At 61.0% G+C, this 24264-nt stretch overlaps 3 protein-coding genes across 6 annotated transcripts in view; 2 read left to right on the plus strand and 1 right to left on the minus strand.

The window, feature by feature from the left end:
• TMC4 (transmembrane channel like 4) overlaps positions 1–5662 on the plus strand; it is an 11657-nt gene extending 5995 nt beyond the window's left edge. Inside the window, exons 6-15 of the mRNA XM_042968210.1 lie at positions 1867–2014; positions 2496–2663; positions 2880–3043; positions 3310–3436; positions 3693–3790; positions 4034–4217; positions 4505–4635; positions 4742–4897; positions 5178–5256; positions 5353–5662. Of these exons, the coding sequence (XP_042824144.1) occupies positions 1867–2014; positions 2496–2663; positions 2880–3043; positions 3310–3436; positions 3693–3790; positions 4034–4217; positions 4505–4635; positions 4742–4897; positions 5178–5256; positions 5353–5421 (1324 nt within the window). The 3' untranslated portion in view covers positions 5422–5662. The remainder of the gene's footprint in view (positions 1–1866; positions 2015–2495; positions 2664–2879; positions 3044–3309; positions 3437–3692; positions 3791–4033; positions 4218–4504; positions 4636–4741; positions 4898–5177; positions 5257–5352) is intronic.
• LENG1 (leukocyte receptor cluster member 1) lies at positions 4142–8878 on the plus strand. 2 transcript variants are annotated; one of them, XM_042968274.1, is made up of 5 exons: positions 4142–4217; positions 5956–6134; positions 6945–7124; positions 7742–8001; positions 8601–8878. In XM_042968274.1, exons 2-5 carry the CDS (start codon positions 6003–6005, stop codon positions 8869–8871), a joined length of 843 nt encoding a protein of 280 aa, XP_042824208.1. In that variant the 5' UTR covers positions 4142–4217; positions 5956–6002; the 3' UTR covers positions 8872–8878. The 2 variants fall into 2 exon arrangements, with proteins under 2 accessions (XP_042824208.1, XP_042824205.1); XM_042968271.1 differs by lacking the exon at positions 4142–4217 and adding an exon at positions 5685–5764.
• Positions 8848–23307, minus strand: CNOT3 (CCR4-NOT transcription complex subunit 3). 3 transcript variants are annotated; one of them, XM_042968212.1, is made up of 18 exons: positions 23049–23307; positions 19010–19084; positions 18829–18896; positions 18522–18596; positions 18309–18398; positions 18049–18177; positions 17854–17949; positions 16668–16890; positions 16440–16573; positions 16074–16130; positions 14619–14985; positions 14411–14534; positions 13557–13755; positions 11954–12053; positions 11671–11869; positions 11250–11382; positions 10541–10666; positions 8848–9191 (listed from the first exon to the last, which is right to left on the minus strand). In XM_042968212.1, exons 2-18 carry the CDS (start codon positions 19032–19034, stop codon positions 9093–9095), a joined length of 2244 nt encoding a protein of 747 aa, XP_042824146.1. In that variant the 5' UTR covers positions 19035–19084; positions 23049–23307; the 3' UTR covers positions 8848–9092. The 3 variants fall into 3 exon arrangements, with proteins under 3 accessions (XP_042824146.1, XP_042824145.1, XP_042824147.1); XM_042968211.1 differs by having other exon boundaries at positions 19010–19087; XM_042968213.1 differs by having other exon boundaries at positions 16668–16887; positions 19010–19087; positions 23049–23306.
• Positions 23308–24264: the final 957 nt, after the last annotated feature.

A 24264-nucleotide genomic window follows, 5' to 3' on the forward strand; every position in this document is an offset into this window, starting at 1 on the left:
GCAGCGCAGTGTTCGGACGGGGAGAGCTGTGGAAAGGGCAGCACCCGCGGGGGGTGTGGTTTCGGCCGGCTGATTCTGAGATGGCTTTGGACACACGAGGGGAACGATGACTAGGCAGTCACACGTGGGTTCCGGAGTCCGGTCTGCACTGGAGACGCAAACGTGGGACTCGCTGGCATTCAGGCCAGCCTGGGGGTTCTCTCAGGGGAGGAGAAAATAAAGTGGAGTGTCGTCTAAACTCCAGGCACTGTGCCAGGGCCCAGGGATACCAGATGAAGGTCCCCCACCTTTGTGCGGCTCACAGTTCAGGAGGGGAGATAAACTGCGAGATAAATAAAAAGCCAATTTTATGTTGAAAAGCAAATCAGCTAGGGGCACCTGGGTGGTTCAGTCGGTTAAGCGTCTGACTTTGGCTCAGGTCATGATCTCACGGTTCATGGGTTCGAGCCCCGTGTCGGGCTCTGTGCTGACAGCTCAGAGCCTGGAGCCTGCTTCGGATTCTGTGTCTCCCTCTCTCTCTGCCCCTGTCCTGCTCACACTCTGTCTCTCTCACTTTCAAAAATAAATATTTAAAAAAATTTTTAAAAGCCAATCAGCTATTTCAGTTTGGGAGCCCCATATAGAAACCAGATGGGATGCTATGATCGAGGTGATAGGACAGGGAGCTGCAATTTCTTCTCGATAAAGGCCAGATAGGAAATATTTTCATCTTTTCCGGCCACACAGTCTCCGTGTGAATTAAACTCCGTTGTCCGGCTAAAGCAGCTGTCAACAGTAAGTAAATGAGTGCATGTGGCCGTGTTCCAATAGAGCTTTATTTACAAAAACTGGTGCCGTAGTTCGCCACCACCCTGTGATAGAGAATGGGCGGGGACCCTCGTTAAATGGAGCGGTCAGTTAAGGACTATCTGAGGAGGCGACCCGTACAGAAAGCCCAGGAAGATGAGAAGGAACGGGCCAGGTGAGCGGCTAAGACTTGGGCATTCCAGGCACTGGAAACTGCAAGGGCAAAGGCCCTGTGGTGAGAAGAAGTTTGGAGTGTTCTGAGACCCGAAAGGAGGTGGGGGGGGGGGAGTGGAGGGGGAGGGACAGGATTTGAGCTTCAACAAGTAGGTGGGGGCTGGGGCAGGTGCGCGCTGGCTGGCTGTGCGATGAAGGGGCCTAAACGTCAGAACAAGGAGAAGCTGTGGAATAGGTTTTAAAGGGCAGTAATGTCTCATCTGCATAAAAAGAGGGTTCCACGGGCACAACAACAGAATGGATTCAAAAGGGCACGGGTGGAGGCAGAGACCAGGTGTCAGTCCTTCCATAGGTGTCCACGGAAGGGGAGCTGGGGGCTCACGCCAGGCCGGTGAATGTGGATACAGAGCCCCCTGGTCTGGTTTTCTCTGCGTGTCTGTCCCCCCTCTGGGTCTTTGCTCCACTTCTCCGAGTCTCTGTCCTCCTTTCTCTGGGTCTTTCTCCCCCAACCGCCTTCTCTGGACATCTGTCCTTCTGAGTCTCTGACTTCTTTCTCTAGATTTCCTTGTTTCGCTGTTTGTCCTCCTCCCTCTGAATCTGTCCCCTTTGGGGTCTCATTGTTCCCTCTAAGTTTCTGTCTCTCCCCAGGGTCTTTTTCTGTCTCACTCTGGGTCCTGTCCCCTTCTCTCTGGAGCTCTGTCCCTCTCTACTGGGTTTCTGTCTTTCTCTGTCTCTCCGGTGTCTGTGTTCCCGAGCCTGCCTCTGAATCTCTCTCTCGGTTTCTGACTCCTTCTCTGCTAGGTAGCAGCTCGCCGGATGCCCGAGGCCCTAGGGTTCGTCTTCCGTTTGTCCCATAGGAGGGCGCTGACCTTCCACATCCTGTCTCCTGGCCCTTCCCTCCCTTAGCTCCGTGTCAGGACTGAAACAGACGTTGTTGGCTGAGTCCGGGGTCCTGACCAGCTACAGCCACCGCGTGTTCAGCGCCTGGGACTTCGGGCTCCGTGGGGATGTCCACGTGCGGCTGCGCCATCGCATCATCCTGTACGAGCTGCAGGTGCGCGTGGGGGTCTACACCCACACAGGGACCGGAGGGGGCGGGGCCTCGACCAGGGATGCGGCTCGCAGAGATGCCGGGTGGAGGTTTCTTCTAAGGAGGCGGGCCTTGGGAAAGGAGGGGGCTGGGAAGAGGCCACAATAGAAATGCCTGAGGTCAAAGGGCACAGGGAAAAGCCAGCAGCAGGAAGGCTGAAGCTCCTCGGGGTAAGATCCAGGCCCGCGACCGGGAACCGGGGCGGGGCCTCGGAGGGGCGGGGCGTGGGGTCCGGGGGCGCGGCCCGTGGTGCTGGGTGGGCCTCTGGAGGGGCGGGGCCGGGAGATCTAAATGGTGACCTAGAGGACCACGGAGGGGCTGGGACAAGGATTACAGCAGTCCTCAGAGGGACGGTGCTGTATCAGTTCAAGTTGAGCAGGGGCTCTGGACCACCGGCCGGGCCTGGGGGGTACTGAGCCCAAATGCCCGTCTTTCTCGGCTTCAGGTGGAGCTGGAGGAGGCCGTGGTACGGCGCCAGGCAGCAGTGCGGACCCTGAGCCAGCAAGCCAAGGTGTGGTCGGTGCGGGTTCTGCTCAACCTGCTGGTGATTGCGCTCCTGGGAGCAGCCTTCTACGGGGTCTACTGGGCTACAGGGGCCACTGTGAAGCTGCAGGTGCGGAGGGTCCTGGGGGAGGGGAGTCCTGCGGGCCTGGGCTCACCTTTCCAAGGCTGCAGGGTCTGAAGTCTAGAGTTCCTGCGATCTTGGAGAGGAGGGAGGGGGGTGTATGTTCGGACCTCGGCCTTCGGGGCGCTGAAGGAAGAAGAGGCTGGGGGAGGGCGTTCCTCCAGAACCCCAGAGCCTCTCTGCTTGGTCCACCTTCTCTCGCAGGAGACGCCCCTTGTCCAGGAGATGCCACTGGTAAAGCTTGGGGTGGATTACCTTCCGTCCATCTTCATCTCTGGGGTCAACTTCTTGCTGCCACCTGTGTTCAAGCTCATCGCCCCGCTGGAGGGCTATACCAGGAGCCGCCAGATTGTTTTTATCCTGCTCAGGTTCTAGCCTTTGCAGGGTGGGCGGGGATGATGGCAGGGCTGGTCTGAAGGGAGCTGGCTGTAGTTCATAAGGCACGGAAGTCCCCAGGACATGGGGCCCAGTGAGCTCTGTATTCAGATCCTGACTCTTACAGAGCCTCAATTTCTTCATCTGTGAAATGGGGAGAATGGTGAGTGTGTCCCGCACAGGAGGGGCCCAGCACATGGTGAGCACTAGTCAGTGCTGATTTCCCCTTCCTCTCCCTTCCCTCCATCGGCTCCTCCAGGACCGTGTTTCTCCGCCTGGCCTCCCTGCTGGTGTTGCTCTTCTCTCTCTGGAATCAGATCACTTGCGGGGGCAATGCTGAGGCTGAGGAGTGCAAAACCTGTGGCTACAAGTACAAAGAGCTACCGGTGAGAAGGAAAGAGGGGGGCCCCAAACCCTGGGCCCCCCTGAAGGAGAGGAGGAGCTGGGTGGGTCCAGACTCCAGGTTTAAAGTGCTAGAACACCCCTCCTCTTGCGGACATGGGTAGGGATGTTCGAGAAAACTGAGGATCCCCAGAGAAAGGATTGCAAGGATCTCATAGGCTTGCGATTTGGAGACTTGGATGCTTGGCCCTTAGCTTCCTGGGTCCTGAGGTCTTTCTGACCCGTGACTTCTTTCCTCAGTGCTGGGAGACTCGGCTGGGGCAGGAGATGTACAAACTCCTGATCTTTGATCTGCTGACTGGACTGGCTGTCATGCTGCTCATCCAGTTTCCTCGGAAGTGAGAGCCCCGCCCCTCGCGATAGCTCCGCCCCTTTCACAATCCCGCCCAGACACGCAGACCCCGCCCCCTTGTTACCTAGTTCCTTCTCCTGGCCCCGCCCCTACCCGGCCCTGGGACCCCGCCTCTGGACACAACCCCTCCGGGACTTTGAAAGCTCCTCCCCTCCTCAGACTTGCTCCCTTCTGATTGGTGGGTGGGGCGGTGGAGGCGCCTCTGACTCGGCCCGGCCCCGCCCCTCAGGCTGCTCTGCGGCCTCTGTCCCGGGCCGCTGGGACGCACGGTGGGAACCCAGGAGTTCCAGGTGCCCGACGAGGTGCTGGGACTCATCTACGCGCAGACGGTGGTCTGGGTAGGGAGTTTTTTCTGCCCTTTACTACCTATGCTCAACACGGTCAAGTTCCTGCTACTTTTCTATTTCAAGAAGGTGAGGAGTGTGATGGACTTCTGAGTCCTGGGGGAGGCGGGTTGCGAGGGTCCCCAACCACTAGATCCTGAGAGAGGAGGGGTCTGGAGGACAGACTTCTGGATGTGGGAGGAGGGGTCTAGGGCGTCTTTTCGTTCCGAGGAAAGAAGGGCACGGACTCCTGGGTCTGATAGCAGCAAAGGTCTAGGGACTTATGGGGGCACCAGGGACCCAGACTCCTGGATGGTGAGAAAGGACAGGCTAGGGCTCAGATTCTTGTGTCTCAGATTTCCCCCTTCTCCCCCCAGTTCACTCTTTTCTCCACCTGCTCTCCGGCCTCCCGCACCTTTCGGGCCGCCACAGTGAACTTCTTTTTCCCCTTGGTCCTTCTTCTGGGTCTGACCATCTCTGCTGTTCCCGTCCTTTATAGCATCTTCTTGTAAGTGTGAGAGGCGCCTGCCTCTTCCTCCCTCCATCCCTTCGCTGTCATCCAGGATTCTGAGTCTTGGCCATCCTTGAGCACTGTCTGTCTCTGACTTCTTCAGGATCCCACCCTCTAAGCTGTGTGGCCCCTTCCGAGGTCAGTCGTCCATCTGGGCCAAGATCCCTGAGTCAATTTCCAGTCTCCCTCGGATCACCCAGAGCTTTCTCTTTTTCCTGGGGACCCAGGCTTTTGCTGTGCCTCTTCTGCTAATCTCCAGGTGAGCGGGCCCAGACTCCTAGGTCTGAGTTTGTGTGTTCTGGGGCCCCCGCTGCCTGTTTCTAAGAGAGGAAGGGGCTGGGGACCCAAATTCCTGAGTCTCAGGAGGAGAGGATGGGGCGTGGACTTGTGGGTCTGAGGGAGGAGGCGGCTGGGGTCCCGGACTCCTGGGTCTGAGGAAGGAGGAGGCTGGGGGTCCAGGTCTCTGGTTTCTAAGGGGCCATCCATTGAAGATAGTCTAAGAGCGTTTTGGGTGTGGCTTCCATTGCTGTCTCCTCCAGCATCCTGATGGTGTATACCTTAGTATTGGCTAACTCATATGGACGTCTCATCTCTGAGCTCAAACGCCAGATAGAGATGGTGAGCCAGATCGGGTTCCTGGGAATGGGTCCTGGATATGGAAAGAAACAGTGGGGAGAGGCGTCTCACCTCTACCTCCCTTTACCCTTTACGTAGGAGGCGCAGAATAAGGTCTTCCTGGCACAGCGCGCTGTGGCACTGAGCTCGGCCAGCGGGGCTCTTTGACCTCCTACCCTTGCTCAGGACGATGTCCCACTTTCTGACCCAGACCTGCCCCCCCAGACCCTTTGTAAGCCTCCGGCACGTCATCTGTAAAATGGAGGAAGTGGAGAAAACCCATGGGCTTAACAGCCTTGGGATTCGGGGATTCCCAGGACTCTGAAGCTCCCCCACCCTTGGACTCCAGTGAACGTCTCTCTTTTATCAATAAAGATGGCCCAGCTTGCAGAGCGTTGTTTGTAAATTGCATCCTGCAGCGGGGCGGGGGAGGAGTCGGGCACAAGCCAATCAAGTGAGTTGGCCTCGACAAGACTTGACAGAAGTGCCAGCCAATTAGCGGCCGCGTCCGGTAAGCTGCAGCGCGGGGACACGTGATTGGCTCAGAACCTTGGTGGGAGGCGGTCGCTAGGCTACACCAACCCAAATTCGGGCATCTCAGCTAGTCAGCTCTCCTTACGGACGTGGGGGCGTGGCAGTCAGCCCAGGCCCAATCCGTAGCTAAAACAGGAACAACAGGGAGGGGCACTCTCTCGCCAATAGGAAGTGGTTGGAGGCGGGCCTGCCAGTGGGTGACCGGCTACGACGCCATGAATATCTTGCCCAAGAAGAGCTGGCACGTCCGGAACAAAGACAATGTCGCCCGTGTGCGGCGTGACGAGGCTCAGGCCCGGGAGGAGGAGAAAGAGCGTGAGCGGAGAGTGCTGCTCGCTCAGCAGGAGGTAAGCCCCGAGCGCGGCCGGAGGGGAGTCCCGGGCCGATCGCGCAGGCGCTTTGGGATTGGCCGGAAGTGGGGGTGGCGCGCAGGCGCGATGCATCCCGTGAGGTAGGAGGGGTTGGGCGCCGCTGGAGGCGCGTGTCCACCTGTGCCTGTGTCCACCGTGCGGGGCCCGCCTAGGCCTCCGCTTTGTCTTGGTGTCCCCCACTTGTGTCTTTCGGAGGCTGAAGAGTGCCTGGTACAGAGTAGCGGCCTGTGAAAAGTGAACCCCTGAGCAGTTCAAGGAAACTCGGACTAGTTTGCCTGCACAACCTCCCTGTTGAGCGTCTACTGTATGCTCGCCCGGTGCAGAGCACTTGACCCGCAGTCTCTCAAGCTGTGGGGCGAGCCCTCTCCCTGCCCTCCCCGCTCCAGGGGCTTTCCGTGTAACTCCTAACCTCCTGCTTATACGTAGTTTTGTTCTTTAGTGAATCTGATCCTCAAAGCTGACTGCACCTCGAAATGGGCTGGGCTTTTAAAATTCACTTATTGGTAGAGATTGCACGCCGTGGTGGATGGAGCCCTGCCTGTAATCCAGATCGCCTTTGGGCTGTTTGTCTCCATCCGAGACTGGGAACCCTGCTGGTTGACTGTTGGGGAAGGAGGCAGCTTACAAACCAGGTGTCCCGCATTCCCCCACGCCCTCCGCGGGCTGGGACAGGTGCCTCTTCTGAACCCCTAGCACTAAGGACCGCGTTTTCTGTGGTCCAGCGTCACACCTATGTGAATCACATCGAGGTTCTCAATGTTGTGCCTGTGACTGACTCTTCCCCAGGCCCGCACAGAATTCCTGCGGAAGAAAGCCAGGCGTCAGAACTCACTACCTGAGCTGGAAGCAGCAGAGGCAGGAGCCCCGACTCCCGGCCCTGTGGACCTATTCCGGGAGCTGCTAGAGGAAGGGAAAGGGGTGACCAGAGGCAACAAAGAGTACGAGGAAGAAAAGCGACAGGAGAAAGTAAGCTGGGCTCCCACCTCATGAGTGATGGGTGGGGCTGGGGCGTCTGTCCTCCCGTGTGACTAACAGGAGTATGGAGTGAGGGTGGGGATTAAGTGAGCTGATAAAGAGGACCCAGAGGGGTCCCGGAACCTAGCACTCAGAAGTGCTAAGTGGCTGCTAGTTGCAGACCCATTGGCCTGGTGTCCAGGCCCTGTTGGGGTTTGGGAAGTGTCCAGGAGCTTTGTCGGCGTAAAGCAGATCCTGTCACTCCCCTACTCGGGGATTCCCACCCAACTCTGAACTTGCCTCCCTCCTTTGCGCCTTGCTTGCTGCTTTGTCTTCAAATTATATCCTCAAAGATGCCTGCCTTTGAACTCTACAGGAGCACCACCTGTCCTTCCCTTCTGTGCTTTTTGTTACTGAACCTGCACTTGTGCCCAGGGCTGGAGGCTCACCTGTGCTGGTCTTTTGTGTCCCTAGAACATAGCAGAGCTGGCTCGTGACCTCTCTCCAGCACCTGTTGGCTAAACTGGTTCTGCCTCGCCCAGGAGCCTTGGGCGTCCTGGTATGCCCTGTAGGCCTCCCTGCGGGAGCCATTCTTGACATCCGCACCTCCCTATTTTCTGTCCCCTCAGGAGAGGCAGGAGAAAGCTCTGGGGATCCTCACATACTTGGGTCAGAGTGCTGCGGAAGCCCAGACTCAACCGCCTTGGTACCAGCTCCCCCCAGGGCGGGGGGCGCCCCCACCTGGCCCAGGTCCCGATGAAAAGATCAAGCAGCGCCTGGACCCTCTGCGGGAGATGCAGAAGCACTTGAAGAAGAAGAGGCGGCACAGTGGTGATGGTGGTCACAGCAGAAAGGGAAAGGAGGGGCCGGACAAGCAGCGGCCGGAAGCGTAAGGAAGCTGGGCGGGCGGCGTCAGGGGCTGGCTGGGCAGAGAGGTGGCCTGGGCACCGTGTCGGGGGTTCTGCAGAGGCAGTGAACTTTCAGTCTTGTGCAGTGGCTTCCAGACACTGCTGTGGTAAATTGAGGGATGGTGCCTCGTTTTCAAGTTTTTGCTCCTTCTATGCTAAATAGTAACAGATAAATCCCACAAGCACATAAAGCTCTCGGGGGTCCTTGAGACCAGTTTGAGAACTATGGGCTCACTAAGAGCAGGTTTGTGTCCCTAGGAGGACAAAGCCCTGAGCAGAACTGGCATACAGTCTCCTGTCTTCTACAGAAGGGGAAACTGAGGCCCCAGCTGTGCTCATCGTCACAGCTGATTGCTGCTGGGTGCCCCTCCAGATCGAGAGCGCTGCTCTTAAAGATGGGGGTGGTAGGAGCCCACAGAGGGGGAGGCTGGGGTCTTAATGCACTGCATGAAGCCAGCTTCTGGCCCGCAGGCAAGTGGGCTGCAGGCATGGGGTCCAGGTAGCAGCTCCTCCTTGGTGGGGGGGGGGGGGGGGGGCTATGGGGCCTATGAGCTTTTTAACCAGACTCCTGTGCCCCCAGACGCCCATCCCTGGACCAGCTTCGAGCCGAACGTCTCCGGCGGGAAGCAACAGAGCGTGCTCGGGCAGAGGCCCTGCTGGCCCGAGTGAGGGGCACAGCCCCCCCGGAGGAACAGCCTGTGGAGATGGACGAACGGCGGGGGCGGTACAACTCCCAGTTCAACCCCCAGTGGGCCCGGCGCCCTGCCAACAAGACCCCAGCGCTTACGGACTCCTGGGGGGATAGGAGAGGCCGCAGCTGCCAGCCGTCATATAAAACTATTTATTCATAAATATTTTCCAAAATGAAAATAGGTTTACCAAAAAATGTCCCTCACTGGGGAGGGGAGGAGGGGGCAGCCCTCGCCCCCGGGCCCCCAGGGTGGGGCTGCTTCCTGGGGATGAGGGCTGCCCCATGGCCTGGGGCCTCCCCCAGTCTCCCAGGGCAAGGCCCTCACCTGGGCAGGGGGATCAGCATGCGGGGGGGAGGGGAGGGTGGAGGGGGGGGCCGGTGTCACTGGAGGTCCCGGTCCTCCAGGTAGCGGTACTCAAAGGTGAAGCCTTCCTTCTTCCGCTGGCCCCACTTCTCGTAGTCAAAGTAGATGTAGGTGCCCTGGCCAGGGGAGAAGGTGGTCAGTGAGTGGACGCAGAGGTGGCTGGGGACCTGGGCTGGACCAACAGACCTAGGGGACAGATCTCAGGGCCAAGGAGGGGCCGGGCACAGGGCCCAGGGCCCAGGGCCCTGCATGCACCAGCCGACTCCCTCCACCCTCACCAGCCTCTTCTTGGGCAGGAAAGGTCATCCTGCCCACTTTAGAAGAAATGGAGGCACAGGACGTGCGCTAGAGGCTTGGCCTCGTTTACAAAGTGAACTAGGACTTCTCACGACGGCTGCGGCTTGAGCACTGAGCTCGTGCTTGGTGCTCAAAGTCTGGCCTAGCCTCTAGTCTTCGCAAAACCCTGCGACCGTTCCCCCGTCCTAGAGAATGGAACAGGCTGAGTCCATATCCAGGCACGCCGTCGGGACAGACGTTTTATTGGTGACAGTGCTGGGGTGGGTACTGCTGAAGGATCGATGCCTTGAAAGGTACTTGGAAGGTTACTTGGGACCAAACCAGGATGGGACAGTAAGTCTGGTCAGTGTCAGAGACGCAATTGGGGGGGGTGGGGCGGGGGGAAGCGGGGGACTGGTTCTGAATGAAGGTCTGAACTGCTCAAAGAACCTGAAAGAACCGGGGGAGGGGGGGAGGGAGGGGAACCGAGTTCTGAGGACAAGGACCCTGTCGATAGGCATCAGGCAAAGATTTGGAAGAAAGCACTGCAACATGGCCTTTAAGTTATTTGAAACAAAGTACACCAGCGATACTTACTAGGGAGCAGGCACCATTAGGTACTTACAGGTCATTAACTCATTTAATCCTTGTAACAACTGTGTAACGTGGGTGTGTTAACCCCATTTTTTACACGTAAGGAAATGGAGACTGGTTCAAATGACTTGCCCAAGGTCACCTAGCTAGAGCCATGTAGTCTGGCCCCAGTGGTGTGCAAGTGGGGGTTTCCAGTTATCAGAACATAGGAAAGTCGTTAAATAAAACGGTTTCCCCATCCGTGTTTGCTGGTGAGCTCCCTGCTCTGCTCGGTGTGGGGGGACAGGAGGGGAAGGAGACCGACCGTCGAGCGCCCTGTGTGAAGCGACCCGTGCTTGGAGGTGGGAGAAGCCACACGTGCCACCATGCCTGAGCAGGTGCCCGGCAGAGGCATGGACCTTGGGGCTGGGAAAGGCTCCCCTCCGGGCAGACGGTTAGGCTGGGCCCCGAGGGGTGACGAGCCAGTGGCGGGCAGGATGAAGAGGACAGTGGTCCAGGTGGAGGTGAGGGCCCCTGGGACAGAGCTGGCTGCAGGTGAGGGTGTGGGAGGGGGGCCGGCCCGCAGGCAGGGCGGGGCACAGGGAGGGGCCCTCACCTGCTCAAACTCATCAGTGATGGTCTTAGGCTCCTCATGCCTCTGGAACCACATCATGTACTTGGTGTGGAATCGCCAGGACTGCTTCTTCAGGGCCTTGGCTGCCAGGTACTGTGCCTTCGTGCCCTGGGGGAGGAAGGGTGCAGCCGGGGATCAGGGGGCCCCCAAGCCAGTGGGGGCGAGGGGCACAGAGCATCGGGGCTGACCCCGGGCCCCGCCAAAGACCGAAGTTGGGCTGGATGGTGCGGACGGGGATGGGCTGGGGCACGGAACATACCAATGCTGGTCAGGAGGAGGAAATGGCTTTCAGAGAGGCTTTGAGAAGGAAGAGAAACTAATGCGTGAGGAGCTGAGAGGAGGCGGTCTGAAAAGGTCCCCAGGAGGGATGCGGGGGGGGGGGGGGGGTTATGGCAACTCCCAGGGGTCATGCAAAGTGGCCTCCAGGGAGCAGTGTGAGGCCAGGAGACTGAACTGGGGGCCCCCCTGCAGTGGCCCAACCTAGCCCCCCACCCCAAGGCGGACATATCTGTGCTGCAGTGGGAGCGGGGACAGATTTGCCTCAGGGAGGGACAGGACTGAGGGATGGGGAGGGGGTGCGGTCCCAGGGGCCGCAGAGGGGCACCCACCTCACCCCTCCAGCCCGAGGGGGGACGGCGGCGGTGGCGGCGAAGCCGGGGGGCCCGAGGCTGCCCCGGGGGCCCTGCTGTACCTCCAGATAGTAGAAGATGAAGAAGAGGGTCTCGGTGGACAGGCGCTGGTAGAACTCCACGGTATCCGAATGTGGGGGTGGCATCTGGTGGTGGTAGGGGGGCGTCGGGCAGGGGTTCCGGGGGAGGTACTGCCTGTGGAGGAGCAGAAGGACTAGTTGCAGTGCCCAGCAGTCCCTGCCGTCTCAGGGGTGGGTGCAAACCCAGACCCCCCCACCTCACAGGTGAATGGGAGCTTCTTGGGCACCTGGTCACCCCAACAGTGAACTCCTCAGCCCGCCCCCCACAGTGGACAGCCCCAAGTTGGGTGCCCAGTAGTGAGGAGGACCACCAGCAAGCTTTACTCGACCTCTCAGGACCGGGGAACCTGATCCCCACCATGGCCACCGCCCTCACACTCGGTGCTGGGTGCCAGCCCCTCACCGGATGCGCTCGGAGTCTGAGGGGTGGGGCATGTGATGCCAGGCGGCCTCCTCCATGGCCTGCTGGTACAGCTGCTCCTTGGTGAGGGGTACGGGCCCCAGTGGACACACCCCCAGTGACAGTGGGATGTTCACTTCCGACAGCTGGAGGGGTGGCTGGGCTGAGGCTGGAGGCGCGGCTGTGCTGCTCAAGATGATGTCTGTGGGGAGGGGAGGGCAGGGTGAGGCCGGTGTGGGGCCTGCCCTTCCTCACCACACCACCCCTACCTTGCCCAGACCCTTACCTCGCTCGGTTAGGTGCAGCGTTGGCACGGGGTCCTCGATGCCGGAGCTGATGGCTGCCCGCTCTGCCATGGACTTGAGAGAGCTCAGAGGCTCGGGAGCCTGGGGAGAGGGGAGAGCTGGTACGCCACTTGCCGACTCTGCAGGAGGCTCGGTCACCGAGCAAAGGCCCCCCGCCGCCCCTAGCCCTGAGGTGGGGATCCACCAACAGAAGTGCCCGGTGAGTGTGGCCTCTGCTGTGCACAGGGACACCCGGCAGATGCCCTTCTCCAAGTGTGCCCACTCCCAAGTGGTGCTGCTTAGGGGCGGGGGTCTGCACCCACCCACCCACCCTGCCTCTGGCCAGCGTAGGACCAGGGTCAGTCTCCTGCCGCCTCTGGAAACTCCACTCCTCACTCTCTGGTTAACAGGCTGGCCCAATGCCACACTGGGGCAGGTTCTGACCCGCAGTCTGCCTGCTCCTCCCCACTGCCCGGTCACCAGGCCCATGGTGCGGGCCCTGAATGTCCCTGTCCTCTCCCACCCCCTCCCTCCATCCTGTTCTCAGTAGCCCCAGAGGGACCTTCCCAGCCACATCCTTTTTTATCCCTTCTCTCGTCAGAACCCAGTGTATTTTTTCAACACTCTAAAAGCTACTGATCCCTTTTCTCCGAAAAGATGCTCACTCTGTGAATTTCCCAGCCAGAGTACGTCTGAAGCGTGAGTGCTTGCTCTGGGCCACAAGCCATTCCAAGAGCTTCAGTAGGATACTGAGCCTTTCAGAGCCCCCTCGTATTTGGGGGTTTCTCCAGATGAAGGTGCACAAGGTAGTATGGGACTTGGACTCTTTGTGGAACTGAGATTAATTAAATGCACCAGCCCAGGAAGTCAATTCTGTACCTTGTTCCCATTTCAGACCTAGGGGCTCAGGACCCCACTGCCCTCCCCATGGACACCCCACCTCCACAGCCTTGCAGCCAGCCTCCTTTCCCCACTACTGCGGAGCCTTTGTGCTGACGTCAGCCCCTCCTAGAACTCTGGCACAGGAGAACCCCCTCCTTCCTCCATTAAACCTTTCCCATTCTGGGTCCCTGGAGATCTGTCCCCCTTAGAGATGTGCCCCCCGAGGCCTTGCTGGGGTATCTTCCCCAGGTCAAGTCAGAGGGCCCTATGTGGGGCCACAGCACCCTCTGCCCCCCCACCCCCTTACAGTCACATGAGGCTTCCGGCACAGAAGGTGGGACCTGGGTGCATTCACCCAGCATGAAGCATGGCCCAGAGCGGATGTCAGTAAAGGAGAGTAGTGAGCTAGATGGTGGGGTGTGTGAAGGAGTGAGGACTGGGGACAGAGATGGTGGGGGGGGAACCCAGAGAGCACAAGCGCAAGTACAACCAGGAGCAGAAGAGAGAGTTCGGAGGCCCCGAGGGCAGGACGGTGGAAGAGCCCCGAGAAAAGGGGAAGGTGCAGGGGGCAGGGAACGACCCGGAGAAAAAGCAAGCAGGCGAAGGGGAAAGAAAGCCAGAGCTACACAGAGTGAGGGACAGGGCAGGGAGACCTGCAGGAAGGGGACAGTGAACACCTACAGGGAAGACAACGGTGTCAGGACACAGAAGCTTGGGGCCCACCTTGATCTCCGGGGCGGTGCTGAACTGTGGGGGTCCGTTGAGCAGGGCGCCAGCTGCCTTGGCCTCACTGAAGCTGGGTGTCGGGGAACTGGGGGGGTTCACAGGAAGCGGCACCAGGAGGCTGGGACCCCCTGTGTTGTTCCCTGAGCCTGGGGCCACACCCCCAGCCCCTGTTGGGGCTGCCGCACTGGGTTCCTTCCTGGGAAGGGGAGAAGGGGAGAGGACTCAGGGGATAGGAGTGACTGATGATCAGGGGAGGGAGTCAAAAAAAAAAAAAGGGGAGAAAGCCGAGAAGCTGGGGACCCATAAGGGCGTCCAGTCCTGGGGGTCAGTTCCCCTCTAAGAGCCACAGAGCTGTGGAGTCTGGATTCTCGAGGGCCCTAACACAGGCCGTGTGGCTGAGGGTTCACCAGCAAACACACAGTCTTGTGCAGTGGTCCATGGAAGAGGGGGGTGTGGGCAGGGAGCGTTCCACCCACGGAACAGAATGCCCCCCACTTGGGGCTGCCCCCATAGAGCCTGGCAGTCAAGCAGACCCAGGGAGCAGGTCTTGCCTGCGTCCCTCGAAGATCAAAATCTTTCTGGGGCAATCTTCTGAGACAGCGACCCACAGCAAAGGTTTGGCCTGAGAACTGGAGCCACAGCCCCCTCAGGGGAGTCGGGAGGACCCGGCGCAGGTCACAGAGAAGGGATTGTGTGGGACTCCAGGAACAATCCTAAATACCCAAGGCGTGCCTGGAACACTGCATAGGGCACAGCCCGGGGACTGATGTTGGAGGGACGTGGGGACCAGCACCCAAGTAGGTGGAAGAGGTCCCGGCAGGCCAGGGCAAAGATAGAAGCTAGACACTCACGTGGTACTGGGAGGGGGGTTGTGGGGGCCAGACGGGGGACCCAGGGCCTGGCTGCTGGCACTGTTGCCCCCACTGCTGCCGAGAGCCACCTCGGCCGGGCTGTCTGCCACCACCGAGCTGTAACCTGGGGGAAAGAAGGAAGGAAGGAAGGGGGAGTGACAACGGGCCACCCCAGGGCCACCCCACCCCCCACAGCCCCCCTGCTTACTGGTGGCACCGTTCTGCTTGCCGGTGCCTGCCCCTCCGCTGCTGTTGCTGCTGCCTCCGCCGCCCCCTCCCCCACCGGGCTGGACGCTGGGGGGCCGGGGCTGAGTGGTGCTGGACCCACTGGGGGCCGGTGGGGCCACAGCCTGGGCATAGGGGGCGGGGGTGCCTGAATTGTGGCTGGGAGCTGGGCTGGCCTTGGGACCCAGGGCACTTGAGGGCGCTGCTGGCGTGGAGGCCCCATTGTTGCCAGGGGCGGTGCTCAGGGCGGAGGCGGCGGGCGGGGGGCCAGACGGGTAGCTGGGCGGCACAGCTGGGGATTGAGGGTGCTGGCTGCTGTGGACGGGCTTGGAGCCATTTTTGGCTGGAGACTGTGGGTGGGGGAGAAGAGGATCAGGACCCAGTGGGCCAGTAGGTCCGCCAGGCCTCCCGCACACAGCCCTCCCCCAAGCTGGGCTCCACGGTCCTCGCTGGGCCTGCTGCCCCCCAGCTGTCCCCTCCTGTGACCTGACGCTCCAGGCTGCGATCACCACCTTCATGCCGAGAACACTGGCATTCTAGCCTACACCAGCATCCCACACCCCGCGTGGACTCCTCTGCACAACATCCCACAAGGCTGCCACGGCCTGCGCATCAGGGAGATGAACCCGCTGACAGACTAAGTCTGATGACAGGGGAGAAACTAACAAATGCACCCAGTATGAGACCAGCTGGACCCAACTACAAGTCCAAGAGAAGGAGGGAAAACAGCCTAGAACTGGCCAGTAATTCTGAATGTCACCCAAAGGGTCAGAAAAGCAACTTGAGGGGCCACCGTTGACCCCCACCCCAGAAAGTAGAGGAATGAAGTGCCCAGGGCACACCCTGCAGCCAAGCTATTTGCCAGGCAAGTGCTACTGGCCAACCAGCACTCCTGTCCTCAGGTGGCGACCGCCCTGGCACCTCGCATGCCACACATCAAGGGGTCTTGAGACCAACTCCCTCCTGGTCCCCCGAGTCCTACACAAGCCTCATCAGTGACAAGCCACCAGGCTCCTGCCTGTCCGCCTCCTGATGAGAGCAGTGGTTCCTACAGTGTGCGCTCTGGCCCCGTGCTGGCGGGGTGGGGGTGGGGGTGGGGGGTGGGGAGGGGCTCACTTGGGGAGGACAGAAATCCTGTCAATAGCACAGCCAAGGCTTGTGACAAGGCCCACGGAAACCTGTTCGATTTCAGACCTAATTGCCTCTCCAACCTGTTGGCTTCACAAGGTGGGGGTCCCTCAGCCTGACCCAGCTGGACCACCTCTAGCCACCTGCAAGCTTTTGGTGTTGACTCACCCGTGTCACCTGCCCCTTCCCACACCAGACAAACCTACATCCTCCTCTAACGCACAGGGCGGGTGCCACATGCCATCCCTTCAGTCCACATTCACACTGGCCCTCCTCAGGGCTTGAGAACCAATGACAGAGTCACACCCACCTGGCTGACTTCACTGTCCGTGGAGCGCCCCCTCTTCTTGTCATCCTCAGAGTTTTCCTGAAGGAGGGGAGGCGCCCTTGGAAACCCGTGTCACCTCTAGGCCCCAACCAACCCTCCCAGGGCCGTTCCAGCACCTGTGCCCTTAACCTCACTGGGGAACCCAGGGTCCTGGTCTCCTGGGAGCCTCTTCCAGACCCAGGAGCCCCTCTCCTTAGGGAATCCAGCCCTGGATCCCTGCCTAAGCTGCCCTGCTGCCAGGCTTCCACCGCTGGCCAGGGACCCCACTGACACTCTATGGCCCTACGGCCTGGATCCAGGACATCTGGACCCCACCCCCTCCCGCACGCCGTGTCCCCGCGTCCTCACTGTGGTGCAGTTGGCCGGGCTGGGTGGGATGGGAGAGCTGGAGGTGGTGGAGGTGGGTGTGCTGCTGGACTGGTTGAAGATCTCATCCTCCATGTGACTGTGGCTGGGGGGGGAGGTGGCGACCAGCGCCTGTGCTGTGGGGGCAGGGAGGGGCGTGCTTAACAAGCTGGGACGCCCCCCGACCCAGCCCTCACTGCCCTGTGCCCACGGGCCTGCCCCGGGCCTCACGAATGTCCTCGAGGTCCAGGTCGTCATAGAGAAACTCGTTCTCCTCGAAGTCGGGGTCCTGGGACGAGTCAACATAGTACTCGACGTCGTCCTTGATCTTGCGGATGGCATCCACGAGGATGGAGTCATTGTCCAGCATGCGCAGGATGGTCTCCAGCATGCGCACGTGGTAGCGATGTTTCTCGATGTGCCGCTTCAGGCCCTCGATCCGGTCCTGCTTCTGCTGGCGAGCCCAGGGCCAGGCTCAGGGGCTGCACGGCTCCTGCCCAGGCCCCTCCTGCCCCCACAGAACCTGTCCTCAGTCCCCGACCCCCGGAGAGACCCAGAGGCTCTGCTCCAGCCCCTCCTGACACAGGCAGTATGGAGTCCACCCACCCTCTGGCGTATGAGAGGCGCAGGGACCCCCAGCTCCCACCCAAACATCCCTGGAAACCTCTAGACCAGACAAGCCTGTGCTTCCCTACAGTGTGGCCCTGACAGCCCAGATCTCTCAAATGCAGCATACCCCACACCCCCCATCTCGCCGTAAGGATAATAACAATGCCCAATTAGGGGGGACTTGCCGAATGCGACCGTGATCACCTTTGTAACGGTCTGTCATCACACCTGCCCACCCTATGCATGCACCCAAGGGAATCCAGAGTTGGCAGCTCAGTTCCTCCTCAGGCTTCTGGTCTCTGTCCCCCAGCACCTCCACAAAGACCTACTGTGTCACCCCTCTAAGCTCCAGCTTCCTAAACAGCTCAGTCTCAGACACCCAAATCTGGTGCACCTCCCACTGCCCCCCACCCCCGGACCCAGCTCTCCGTTCCCTGTACTTCGTGTGCCAACAAGTACACGTGGTTTGCATCCCCCTGAACCCACACCCCACAATCTGGAGTCTGTGAATATGGGCCCCTAGATCTGGCTTTGTCCTCGACTGCTCTCCTCGGGCCAAAGGAGCGGCTCCCGCGTCCCACCTTGCCTCCGCCTACCATCTCGGCCCTCGGCACCCTGCATGTCCATCCATTCTCTTGCCTGGTCCGCGACCCCAGAACCCAGCGCGTGCTCCCTCAAACCACTCCTCCTTTTCATGGCGCCACTGTTTGCGGAGGCGGGACCCCTGAGGCTGCCTCCCCTCCCCATGCCACTCTCCCCAATTCGCCAGCCCCTCTCTGCCCTCTGGACGCAGGGTGCCCCCACTCACATCCTTGTCACCCTTCTTTTTGCGTGTCTGCACCGACAGGGACTCCACTTCACTCTCAAACTGGTCCACCTGCATGTTTAGGGTGTCGATGGTATTCTGCATGGGGGGAGGGAGTGGAAAGGCACGTGGTCAGTCAGAGACCCCACGGTTGCCCGGCGACCAGGGCCCTGCAGCCACTTCTCCACCCGGACTCACCGTGAGCCACTGGCCAACCTCCTCTTTCTCCTTCTGGGCAGGGTCCACCTTCTGTGCCAGGCCCAGGCCCTCCTTGCTGTAGGCTTTGGTCTTGGTCTCTCGCTCCACAACTTTGAACCGTTCCATTTGCTGTAGAGAGCATGGTTGGCAGGGGTTCCAAGAAACCGTCCTCTTCCCAGGACCCCCTAGGGACCCAGGAATCCAGCCACCCCCCCCCCCCCCCCCCCCCCCACCTCAGGGACCCAGCTTTGGGCTCCTACCGTCTCAATGAGCTTGCGGTTGTCTATGAGCTGCCTCTTGTCCTTGATCTCGTTGGATGCTACCCATGTCTTGATCTGGTCCCTCAGCCGCTGCAGGTGGGAAAAATCGCGATGGTCACACTGCCTCAGGACGTGGTTACTGAGGCTGCCAGCCCCTCGTCCCTGTTCCCTCTGCCCTTAGGACACAGAAATCCAGGCCCCCAGTCCTCTCACTTGAAGCTTCTTAATCTCCTTCTTTAGGTCAGCCTCATACTTCTCTTTCTGGTTCGCGTTGGCTGCATTGTGGAGCTGAGGGATGAACAGAACACAGGTGTCAGTGTGGGACTTGCTGCCCTCATGCCCACTCCAGCGGCAAAGCTCCAGTCTCTGAGGGCTGGGGACTCTGGGGACACCCCCTAAGCCATCTCAGACCTGCTTCTTAGGTCCTCAGCACCTGGACCCACAATCCTTCTCCCTGGCCCATGCCTAGAGATCCGGAACCTTTTCCCGTGCTCTCCTCCCTGGAGACCCAGATTTGTACCTTCTGCCAAATGTCTTCGAACTGCTCCACGCCCTCGGACACCTTCTTGAGGCAGCGATCAATCTCACCTGGCAGGGGAGGAAGGAAGGCTGTTAGCATCCTGCCCGGGCAGCAGGCATCCAAGGAGCTGTGAGGACAGCGAGCACGTGGCCACGCAGGCAGTGGGCAGTCAACCCAGTACCTTGGAGTTTGCGCTTGTCCGCCATCTTCCCTGCCCTACAGACGCACTCTCTTCATACTCTCCTGGAGACGGACGCTGCTGAGAGATAAGGAAGGAACACAGGTATTCTCTGGCTGGTCCATCAGAGAGACACGAACGACACTGGGAACAGCAGGGCGTGGGGGATGGTAAAGGGAAGACGCGTTCACAGTGTAACAACTGAGACCTGGCCAAGTTCCACTTATGCAGCCTCAACAGCCCAGCATGGGGGGCTGAATGAACGTTCTGGAAGAAACGTTCCACCAGAACACTCTGGAAGTTTGTGGAAACAAGGAAGCAGACATACTTTTTGTGTAACTCTCACCCAGGCAGTGAAAAACTGCTGGAGCGCAGACCACCTTGTCCCCAGGGGACACTCCAGAAGATGTTTTAGGGCAGGAAAAAGTCAAGCAGCACATCGCTGAGTGCTGGGGATGAAGGCACGGGGCCTGGAGGCCACACTCCCACAGCGGGGCAGGGCACACGGGTGACTAGAGTCCTGACATCAGAGAAGCTACCCCTGAGACAGGTCAGAAGAGAGTCTGCAGGAAGAACAGCCTGATGCCGTCTGTGCACGAACTGTAAGGGATGGAGGGGAAGCACCAGGGGTGGGAAATGCCTGCCATTAGGAAGAACTACTTCCCCCCCATTAGGAAGAGCTCCCCTCCCCGCTCCCCCCCCCCCCCCGACATCGTGACAGGGCTGGGACCAAGCAGAAGAGGGCCTCACGGCACCAAGTTTACTCCAGAGCAGGAGACGATGCTCCTGACCCAACGCCAATGCCGAGACTTAGTCGTATGGGAGCAGAAGGCCACAAGAGTGCCCGGAAATGAGTGAGGTCTCACAGAGACGAGGGTGAGGGGCCTCCGCTGTGAGGCAGCGATCTGCGCACGCGAAGTACATCTTGGATGCGCTGGTAACGCAGACACAGGGAAACACAAACCTCTAGGACGTGTGCCCAGTACCTAGAGATAGGGCTATCTTCACCCTCAAAGTACACGACACGCGGAAGACAGAGCTCAAAGACGAGTCACCAGGAGCTGTGGCCCAGGGGGAAACCAGAGCTGAGAGCCTGACACCAAGACCAACGGAGATCCAGGGGGTCTCCTGCACTGCCCGAGATCACCCCCTAGAAACGGGGCCTGACTGAAAAGCAAGGCTCCGAGATAGGGGGGCTCCCACTCTACAGGCCCAGGACAGGGGGCCCCAGAGCAGCCTGGACTAAATCCAGGACTGAGCCTCAAACCACGGGGAGGCCATACCAGGAGGGTCCCTGCCCACCGGGAAGGACTTGTCTCTGGAACAGTACTTCCCGGCCAACAGCACTTCCTGCAGTGGATCTGTGCTGCCCGTGCCACTGGACACGGAGAACGTGGCTCGTGCACCGAACAAGCGGAATCTTTCATTTGTATTTCAACTGTTTCAATCACACACAGCTGGTAGCTCCCGGTGGGATGGTGTACCAGAGAGCACGCTCTGGAACCAGAGGCCCTGAGCTGGTACCAGCATGGTCCACAGGGGCCCACTGTGGACAGCGGCGGCTGTGACACCTTAGACCCGAGGGAGCATCAGTCTCCTGGAAGGGCCCACCAAGAGAAGAACAACACCCCGGGCCCAGGCCCAGCTGCCACACTGAGGTGGGGCCCAGTCCCCACACAGAGAAATGCCAGCTCCAGGGCAAGGCAGCCAGAAAAAGGACGGAGGAGACAGTTGCACAGAGGGGACTCAAAGCCTTTGATCTGGGAGCTCAGGACAGAGCCAGGACTCCCAACACAGAAATGCCTCTTCCTGCCTGGGATCAGGGACAGGGACGTTAACACAGGAGTTTGCACCCCTGCCTCCGGTCCAGAGGGAGGGAACGCCGACCTTCTATCCCTACACGAGGCACTCCACACCGAGGGGTTGGGACACCTGGCTCAATGGGGAGGTGATACCCCTAAAAGGGGAACGGACTGGCAGCAAGAAGTCCTGCAGGAGTCAGAAGCAAGGTGCCAGGGGGACAAGAGCCCCAGCCTGGGGAGGTGAGGTCTCAGACCCTCAAACAGAGAACAGCTGAGGTCCAGAGAAGACAACACCAGGTCTGGGGGAGGCACCACGGGCCCAGGGTACCTGCACCCCCTAGACAGGGCGGATACAACAGGGGCAGGAGCCCCTCCCTCTAAAGAGAGACCCCGCTTCAAGACACCTTCGATCCCCCAGCAAAGGACCAGAGAGAAAGAAAGCCTGCGCTCTGAAGCGGAGGTGCCACCATGGAGAAGTTCCATTCTTAAAGGGCTGGGAGCCCCACTGCTCTTGGGGGGACCCAGCAAGACCCCGCAGCAAAAGGTGGCCGAGACAGGGGGCAGCTGAGGCACCGAAGAGCCTGCATGCTCATGGCGAGGGGTCTCCAACAAGACAGGGGAACCTGGGAACCAGTCTCTGTCCACGAGAGCAGATCCCCTCGAGGAGCAGTGTGCCAGACGCCCAGGGGGGCCAGCAGCCATGTAAATGAGGGACACAACTGATGAAGGAGAGCCCCCGAGACCTAACCTCAGGGAAGAGGATGCAGTCACACACAGGCCTGGCAGGGACCACACAGGAGGGGTGGGAGGCCTAGTCCTGGGAGCTGACACCGGGGGAAGGGGGGGGGGATCCCTAACCCTGGGGGCTGTCATGTGCCCCCAAGCAGAGGCTTCCCACTGAGCCAGGAGCTCGGCCACTGGGAGGTGATGCTGGAGGGCCATCCTCACCGAGCACCTGACACTGTGGAGGAAGGACGTGTTAGGTCCTGGGGTGGAGGTACTTATCTGCCCACTGGGAGGCCCAACACCAAGGATGGGGGGGGGCCTGGGAACCCCACTGTGGAAAGCTGCCCACAGCGGGGTCTCTCCCCCACCACACGGAATCATGTCTCAGCCGAGAACAGAAGCCTTGGTCCCCCACAGCGAGACCCCACGACAAGTGCACCAACACCTGAGAGGCAGGAACCTCGACCCTGGGGGGTGGGCGGGGGCAGAGCTGAGAAAGTTTCCTGCCCCTGGAGCCCCTGGAGGACAGAACACAACCCCAGCCAGCACAGCCCACGTGTCACAGCACGGGAACCTCACATCTAGGAAGCTATTCCCCCGAGTGTGGGAGCGGGGAGGGCGAGCCCCGGATCCCATCAAGTTCACACGCTCGCGGCCAGGGGACCCAACACAAGCACCAAGGGGGGCGGGACCCCAGCCTTCTGGAAGGACTCATGTGAACAGAGGACAGAAGACTCAGACGTAGCAGCAGCAGCAAAGGGACACGCTGGGGGCAGTCCCCAAACAGCGGGGGCGTCAATGCTGGGGGAGGGGACAGCCCTGCTCGGAGAAGCTGGCACTGCTTAGAATCAGGGGTGCTTGCACTGCCAGGGGCAGGACACCGTCTGCAACCCGGCGAAGGCAGGAGCTTTGGAAGGTGTCACCAAGCCGCGAGGAGGCTAAGTGGGAGTGACACCACAGGCCGGGGGCTCGGGGCCACAGCACCAGCGGCGGACACGCAGCCCGCCCCGAGCAGGTACCGCTCAGAACAGCCCTGACCCCCGTAGACTTCTCGCCGCAGGGGAAACTTTGGGGGCGCGCAGGGGGCCGGGCCCCGGGAACGGAGCCCCCCGCCCCGCCCGCGGGCCTGGCTCGGGGTCGGGGGGGCCCGACCCCCACGTGAGGGCGGCCGCCTCGCCCAGGAGGGGCTGCGGCCGAGGGGGGCGGGCACCCGCGGCCGGGGCGCGCCCGTCCCCGCGGCGAGGGGCCGAGGCCGACGCGGAGGGGGCGGCCCCGCGCACCCGCACCCCCGCGGAGGAGCCCGGCGCCGCCGCGGGGCGCGGAGGGGGCGCGAGCACCGGCGGGCACCGGGGCCGCCCCGGTCGGGAGCCCGCGCCGGGGCCGGGGGCCCGTGGGGGGTCGGCCATGTCGCGACAGGCGGCGGTGGCGCCGGGGCGGAAGGCGGCGGGGAGGGCGGTGGTGGCGCCGGGGGAGGAGGGGAAGGGGTCCGGCCCAGTCGAGCCTGACGCTCTCACCACAGGAGCTGGCGCCGCCGCTGAGGAGCGTATCGCGACAGGCGGGGGAGGCGAGCGCCCGCCGCCTTTTTCTCGCGCCCCGGGCCCGGGCGCTATCGCGATAGCGGCGCGAAGCGGAAGTGGGGTGGGGGGAAGTGGGCCCGGGGTTGTTCTGACGACGGGGTCGGGGCTCAAGGGAGGCCGCGGCGTCTGCCGATGGCTCCGCGGAAGCTGACCGGGCCGGTCCAAGATGGCGGCGGCGGAGGAGGCCTCCCTCCTCTCTTCTCGTCTCTGGCGCCGACCCGCCCCCGAGCCCCGAACGGAGGCCTATGATTGCTCCTGCGGCACGTCGCTCTTGCCCCTCGGACGCGCTCTATTGGCTCTTGGCAGGGATGCAGCCGGCCCCCTCTTGCCGAATGGGCAATCGCTCCAAGGCGCGGCGTTCGATTGGCCTCCCGCGCAGACTGCTAGGATTGGCTCTGGTTTTCTTCCCCGCTCCTCCTCCTCCCCGCCTCAGGGCACAACACGCCAGCGCGAGGGCCCGTGCGTCAATCAAGAGACCATTGGCGTGCTGATTGGATACACCCGCCCCCCTCTCCTAAACTAATTGGTCGGGGGGAGGAGCTAGGCTGATCAGGGGCGGGAAGTCGTCCGTCAAGTTTAGAGCCATTTTTAATTGGTTCTGAGGGGATATTCTGCCCCGCAGCCATTGGTTGGCTCCGGAAGTGGGTGGGGAAAGCGGAGGAAGGCATGGAGCGTGGGCGTTAAAGGCCGAGCACCTAATGAGAGGGAGACAGGTACCTTCAAGCCGGGGCCGAGCTGGAGTCGTCTGCCACTCAAAACAGCCCTGGGGCCACCGGGGAGGAGCTGGGCAAGAGGGCCCACCCCCTTCCCCTCGTTGGCCCTGGCCGTTGCCATTCGCCCCATCGTATCCTGCAACGCCGCGAGGGGGTTGGTACCCGCCCCTGAGGCGTGTGAAAAGGGGCGTAGCAGGCAGCGTCGGCTCCTGGACACATCCTTCCGCATCCCTTGTGTCCCAGCTGCGTCGTCTTCCTGCAAGTGTCTGTTGGGCATATCTCTGAGTCTCTGTACGGTAAACGGAGGGAAAGAAGCAGTGGCCAGTGCCCCAAGTCACTGGCACCTCGCATACCCATGCCAGGGGCATGGCGTTTCTGCCCTGCCTCGGCCTAGTTGTGCGGTTACTGTGGGGCACTGTCCTCCGCAGCCCGCTTCCTCG

This window comes from Panthera tigris, chromosome E2 (genome assembly GCF_018350195.1).
Source record: "Panthera tigris isolate Pti1 chromosome E2, P.tigris_Pti1_mat1.1, whole genome shotgun sequence".
Taxonomy (NCBI): domain Eukaryota; kingdom Metazoa; phylum Chordata; class Mammalia; order Carnivora; family Felidae; genus Panthera; species Panthera tigris.

Excerpts from the sequence above, each read along its gene's own strand:
- LENG1 (XM_042968274.1), top strand. The coding sequence starts at position 6,003 with ATGAATATCTTGCCCAAGAAGAGCTGGCACGTCCGGAACAAAGACAAT. Across the intron at positions 6,135-6,944 it reads TGCTGCTCGCTCAGCAGGAG|GCCCGCACAGAATTCCTGCG; the intron begins GTAAGCCCCGAG and ends ACTCTTCCCCAG. Across the intron at positions 7,125-7,741 it reads AAGAAAAGCGACAGGAGAAA|GAGAGGCAGGAGAAAGCTCT; the intron begins GTAAGCTGGGCT and ends CTGTCCCCTCAG.
- CNOT3 (XM_042968212.1), bottom strand. The coding sequence starts at position 19,034 with ATGGCGGACAAGCGCAAACTCCAAG. Across the intron at positions 16,891-17,853 it reads AAAAGAAGGGTGACAAGGAT|CAGAAGCAGGACCGGATCGA; the intron begins GTGAGTGGGGGC and ends TGGGCTCGCCAG. Across the intron at positions 16,574-16,667 it reads CCTGGACCTCGAGGACATTC|CACAGGCGCTGGTCGCCACC; the intron begins GTGAGGCCCGGG and ends CTGCCCCCACAG.